Genomic DNA, 6,525 nt, shown 5'->3' on the forward strand with positions numbered 1-6,525 from the left:
GGAGCATGGCTCAGAACCACAACCCAACGCATAATTTTAACCGTCAATTTTCTTGTCCGAGAAAAAAGCGGCGGATGGGTGCCGTTTTTCGCTGTCAATGAATTTGACGGTGAAAGGTCTAACTGAAACAGATAGTATAGGCACAGACACATAAACAAACCATTTTTCAGTTGAATATTTGTAACGCTTTTATTTTTAAATTCATGTTACATATTCAATATTAACTATTAATATCATCATTAATTACTGTTACTTTCTATATCTGACGAACAAAGTCGCTTTAAATACGGACACTCTTTTTAGCAAGAGGTTCTCGCTTTACTGATAGTTGATAGTTCTCTTCCTCAGCATTGAATGCCGTTGAAGTTAAAAAGTGATGAATGCACGGTCGACTTTGGAAACTGTATTGCATCGCAGCCGAATGAAAACGCCCCAGTTGGAGTTCAGGACCTGGGAAAGAATAAAACCAAGTATTAAACCACTGCACAGTAAACTTAGGGCTCAAAATGTTGGTGTTGAGTTGATTATCAGGCCAAGTGAATTATCAATAAATGTGGTCTGTGAAAGTCACTGGCTGCGTAAAAATTGACCAGACAACAAGATCATTTTGCTACAAAGCTGTGGTCGATTGATGACAGCCGGATAGCGCTATCCAGGGATAGTGATTTTTTTCAATCGCTTTTAAATCGCCCGTTCTTTGCTGTTACTTTGATTAAATCTTAGTATTCCTAATCCAGATTCCAAAGATGAAAGCTGGTTCCGGTTTTCATATAACGGGGCCGTGATCGTATTGTACTGTACATACCTGTCTTATCTGAGCTTTCCTGATCAGGGATGTTCCGAGCGTCTTTTACATCTGGTGATTTCTTGGCATCCTCCACCTCAACTGAGCTCAATATGCTCTGTGTTCGAGACAACGATTGATGTTTGCTCTTACCACCAGGGTTTGAACATTTCAATGAGCCTTTTCCAGGTATTGGTGTGCTAGTAGCACTGAATACGCCACGATTCTTCTGTACTGAACTCTCAAATCCTTCTTCACCAGTCTCATAACCCAGGGATGTATCACTGGTTAGGAATGACCCGGATGAGAAACACGAGGTATTACTTTCATCCACTTGTATTCCGCTGTCGCTACTGTTCTGCCAACTTTGAGATTTTCGCAAACTGTGCGAACGATAATGACCTAATCTGCCAGGAGTCTGTCGACAAGTTCCGGAAATGTTTGGGGACGACTGAGAGAAACGGTCGTACTTTTCCTTAACGGAAAAACTCCGCTTTTTCAGCCAGCTCGTGCGAGAAAGCGACTTCTTTCGTAGAGATTTCGTCTGGATGTTCTGAGGTGACGATGTTGTTTGAATCTCCAGATTTTCTGACTTATTTTCTTTTGACGTACTCTTGTGGCATTCCTTCTTACGACAAGCCAAATAGGTTTGTGTTTGGGCGATTTGTGTCAGAAAATCCCCCAAAAATGGTAGACATGGAACGTTCTTGTCCATCAAATTGTCCAATTCGTTTCGATAAGCAGCGAAATTGTCTTCTTCGCTCATCAAATTCGTCAAACTGCGGTATTGCCTTTGAACCGAGAAGAAAAACAATGAAAAATTAACTGCTGATTTGAATTGATTTGAATTTATCAAAGACATCAACTGAGTTGTCGATCCAATAGACCTCATGCATAATGACGTAACAAGTCGTGAAACCTGCAGGGAATTCTGGTCGTAATAGTCACGGCGGGAAATTTTGAAGTTTGTGAATTTTTCGCCGTGACTGCTAAAACCAGAATTCCCTGCAGGCGTCACGGCTTGATACGTCATTATGCACAAGGTCTATTCACATAGAGTTCGCTGCCAAATCCTGCATGGTTCCCTGACTATATTTAAACATGATGCAAATCCAGTTCTGCGCATATTTTCTGCTAATGACAAACTAAAATTACTAAACAACGTTCCACCACTATTGCACTGTTATATTAACATCCCAACCGACTTTTTACGACGCCTAGACTTTGTTTAGTTTTGCTGTTTGCAGGAAATGCTGTTTGCTGTTTGCCGGCTGTATCTTTCAACCGCTATTTATGCGGGCTTCGTAGTTTATTTTGAACGAGCGCAAATGTTTAATCTTATTTGGACCTGAAGGTTTTTTCTCGCTATGTAAATTTCGAGTTATTATAATTCATGTCTATTAGAAATTTATTGTTTTCACAATCAGTGAACACTAAAATATTAGCATAGCGGGACAAATCGTCAGGTTGGTTACGCTACTGTTTGGGAGCTGTTGAGAGAAATAGTTTTACCAAATGCAAGAGATTGATTTACATCCACTGCTACATGTATTTGGCGGGGACAGGTTTAGATGAAAATAAATAGTAGTAGGCGGTTATCCACAATAATATTTTCTTACTTTCTTCGTTTTGACGATAATTCCTTCCAAGTGTCGTCGAGGCGATAGATTGGTGTGCATTGCAATCCGCCCAAGACAGCTTTCAGTGAGTTAAAGTTACCCATTGCACGAAGTTTGTTGGCAACCTATTAGCAAAATAATAAAACGTTCAAGTGAAGTATGTTACGATTTTATAATGATTTGCTCTTTGCACCTAAAACTACAGTGTTTTTGCTGCAATAATCGCTGAAGAGAATGAGGTTCGAACCTTAATAACTTTAGAGATGACACGAACTCTTCTCTTTACATCATCTTCGCACAATATTTGCGAAGCAACAAGAAGTGCAATGCGATTAAAGAATTCCACCATCGCCATGACATTCGGAGAAACTTGATACTACAAATCAATTAAAATAAAATCAATAACATTTTAAAATAAAATCAATAACATTTGTTATTCTGCCCAGGAATAGCTATGGGTCTTTAAATCCCATTCGATGAGGTTTGGTAATCCTATCCAAGTTTTGTAACATCAGTTCATATTTGACAGACCACGTGGCTGTTTACATGGTCCCGGTTAATTAGTCGAGATTCAACGAAGCGTGAGATGAATTTGATGTATCGAAATGAGTAAATAACATGATCTTGGCAGTCATGTAGTCATCCATTGTTTGTTTGATAAAGACTCGAAATCAACCCACAAATTCGACTTGGAGATAAAGTCTTCAATTGTTGATAAAATTACTAACGAAAATTATAGGTGAAAGATCAGTGATTGCTTCACAATCTACATTAGCGTAATCAGCGAAAACAGGCAAAAAAATTGTAAAATATAGACATACAATTATAATGTTCAGATTCGAATATGGGAAACTGTGGTTATCAACAAAACTTTTGTCAGTACGAAACTGATAGGTCGGGTGGGAAGCTTTTTTAAAAAACCTTGGAAGATCTCTCGGTTAACGTTTTATTCATTTATTTATATACCTTTTTTTTAGTCATCCAGCCACAAACAGATAATTCGCTCCAAGGAATAATAAGAAGAAGTTCCTTATCAATGAGACACAACTCTTGAGCAAGATATGAAGGATCCATGTCAAGAAGCTTCTTTGGACGAGCATCAATGGTGTTCTCTCTTTCTGATCGAGTTCGCAGAGTAGTGAGAGGAGACAAAGCATATTTGGCAATCTTCTTTCTGATTGACGTCTTGCCTAATAAAAAGCAACGGCAATAACTGTCCGTACTTTGAGATATTTTGCTCAAGCTTTGAAAAGGACTGGAGTGAATAAATATGTCCCGCAATGAGATTTGAATGGTCATTGAAACTGCCTACACACGCCGAAAAAACTTTTCTGGAATGGAAGATTTTTCGTGGAGGACATGCGCAGTAGAGACGTTTGAAATTTCATTCGGAAATATTTCGGTTCCGACGAAGGAACCGCAAAGTTAAAATTGAACTTTTTTTCACCGGAAGAGATATTCCTGGCGCAATTATGAATTTATAAATTAGATTACCTTGTTTCACCGGTGTAGATTCTTCACATGTCTGAAAATGTGGAAAACGTAGCTATAATTATTAAATAAATAAATGTGAAATAGAAAAAAGTTTTTTTTATTAAAGTTTGTTCGTTGTTTTTACCAGAAAGAAAATTATAAATTGTTGACAATTACGAACGATCTACTCACAGATGATGTAGCATTAACCGATGACGTAATGCCTTTTAGGCCATCATCAACATTCAGTGTGACGACAGATCCACCTGAAATTTCTTCATTATTTTTTTCAACCAATGACAGAGCAATCTCTGGCTTTATGGTATGAGACAATATGTTCTTCTTTACTTTAGCTATAAAAAATATCAAAAATTCACCAAGAGAATCAACTGAAGCGGCTGATTAAATGCATGTGATTAAAAAATTCTTCCTATTTTTTCATATAGTTCTAAATAGGGCCAATGCATTACTTGCAAAGAAACGATTTGAGGCCCGTTTAAGGCCCACACACACCGGACGCAATTTGACAACGCGACGCGAATTTTCAGTTTTTCGATAGATCAGAGCATTAATTAGTAACTAATTACTCGTTCACATCTATCAAAAGAAGAAAATCGCAGCAAAAAACCCAAGTATAAACGAGCCTTTAGGAAATTTTTATTCACCTTCATCTTTTTGAAGAATAATTTTCTGTTGGTGATTTTCTGATGAGTTATCATCTACTTCATTGACTTCATCTAAATAAATCAACGGAATGTTTTGCTAAATTAGAAAGGTTCCAAATGAATTGTAAAATGTTTTTGAATGTTATTTAATATTATTATTAGTGGTTCAATATTGCCATAATTCTGGCCATATTTACAGTGATCTACAGCTGCATTATGAAAAACTTAACATTATGTTATATAAAAAGTAAAAAAAAAATCGTAAACGAATAATCTTACGTTTTCTAGGTGAAATTGCATCTTCACTTTGTTTTGTTAAAGCTGTTGACAACTCATTAACCACGTCACAAATCTCTATCTTCACGTCTTCAAGACTGACACTGCCTTGTGGCTTCGCAAGAACAGTAACTGGAAAAAAAGGGAAATTTTGATTAGTTTGATTGATGACTGAATGCATTGAATGGTCTTTGCATGAAGATTTTACTCCTCGTCTAATAGCAAAGTACGTCAATTTAAGTCTACGATTGACTAATGGATGTAATTGCACATAAAAATATTTTAAATACCTGGCTCAAGGTCAGATTTAGTTTCCTGAATGTGGGTTTTTGATAGAGTTCGGACAGCAGAGAAATCATCCTAAGGTGAAAAATAACATGTGTATTAATTCTCTGCATGGCATGATCAAAATCATTTTATTTCTATACCCTTTATAAAACTATACAAATATAAAAGTTGTTTCATGTCCTACGAATATAAAGTTGGAATATATAGATATATATATTATTATTTTTCAAAACGTACAAAATTAAAAAATTAATCTGAATCAATAGTTAATATGAAGACAAGTTATAGTAAACACTGCATGGTACGTACAAAAACAATATAATCTAACACGAATTTTCTTGCATTTTTAATACATAAACACTTTATGTATTCGATTTACTTTTAAGAATTTTTTTGTATCAGGCTTTATATATACATATATATTTTCGAAAATCTGTAGGCTATACGCCTTGGGCTGACCATATCGTTCATGCATTGAATAAAAAAGAATTATTAATTCCTACCTACTTCAACGATAAAATAATTTTCAAATAGCTTTTCGAGAAATGAAAATTGTTCCTTTTTCTTTTTGGTTTGATATTTTAGTTGCTTGGCAACTCTGAACTTATATAAACATGATACACTGGACATTTGTTGCAGTTTTGTTCATTTGCGCATGCACGCAAGCACTTATATGACTTCATAATTCCCTGTAAATTCCTGCTTAACAACCTATTGTAAACATCAAGATTTATGAAATTAAACGTCTAATTAGATAAATTTTTTTATTAAACACAGAAGATCTCAGAAGTATAATTGTAAAATAGAAAAAACCTAATGCATTCTTGAAAAAAAATCTTTACGCATTTCGGAAAAATGAATTTTTTTTTGTCGAAAAAACTGGTAAAGTTGTAACTAATATCAAAACTAAAACGATCATATTAAATAACTTACGGATTGTGAGGATTCCTCTTTAAGATTTCCTGACTTTCTAAGATTTTGAGTTTTCACCAGAACCGGACTATGATCTTCTACGGCCTCGCACGATGTTTCCACGGCGGGCTGGCGAAAACAAGCGGAGACGCAGCGACTCATTAGGCCGCCCATCTCAAGACACAAAAATAAATCACTTTCCAAAATATCGCTTTGATAATAAGATTTCGAGCGCAACTCCTGCAAACACGACTTGTCGGTTTGCAGTATGAGTCAATAATGAGGAGCATGCATTGTGACGTAAACTAATGAGTTGCTCCGCGCTTGATGAAGTCATTATTATAGGCAAGCACGTGCAAAACCTAATAGCCTAGATAGATTTTTTAAATGTCTGTTTATTTTTTAAAAGTACGCGCAGCACATGTCAATTTTTACATCGAGTTAAAAAGTTCTGCAAGACTCCTTTCCTTAAAAATCTAGGCTAATACAATGCCATTCCTGTATCTAA

General features: G+C 35.9%; 1 protein-coding gene across 1 annotated transcript; it reads right to left on the reverse strand.

Annotated features, from left to right (window-relative positions):
• Positions 1 to 280: 280 nt before the first annotated feature.
• On the reverse strand, positions 281 to 3,702 carry LOC114539428 (ras-specific guanine nucleotide-releasing factor RalGPS1-like). Its single transcript, XM_028560058.1, has 5 exons — positions 3,370 to 3,702; positions 2,651 to 2,779; positions 2,404 to 2,528; positions 806 to 1,575; positions 281 to 450 (listed from the first exon to the last, which is right to left on the reverse strand). The coding sequence occupies exons 1-5, from the start codon at positions 3,700 to 3,702 to the stop codon at positions 281 to 283; spliced, it is 1,527 nt and encodes a 508-aa protein (XP_028415859.1).
• Between the last annotated feature and the right edge of the window lie 2,823 nt (positions 3,703 to 6,525).

Source organism: Dendronephthya gigantea, unplaced genomic scaffold, assembly GCF_004324835.1.
Source record: "Dendronephthya gigantea isolate DGI-Jeju-01 unplaced genomic scaffold, DenGig_1.0 000003F, whole genome shotgun sequence".
In the NCBI taxonomy this organism is placed as follows: Eukaryota; Metazoa; Cnidaria; class Anthozoa; order Malacalcyonacea; family Nephtheidae; genus Dendronephthya; species Dendronephthya gigantea.

Bases quoted from the DNA above. Each gene is read 5' to 3' on its own strand.
- LOC114539428 (XM_028560058.1), bottom strand. From the start codon at position 3,702: ATGACCATTCAAATCTCATTGCGGGACATATTTATTCACTCCAGTCCT. The intron at 2,780-3,369 runs GTATATAAATAA...ATTGATTTGTAG, and splicing joins GCTGGATGACTAAAAAAAAG to TATCAAGTTTCTCCGAATGT. The intron at 2,529-2,650 runs GTTCGAACCTCA...TTTTGCTAATAG, and splicing joins TCATCTCTAAAGTTATTAAG to GTTGCCAACAAACTTCGTGC.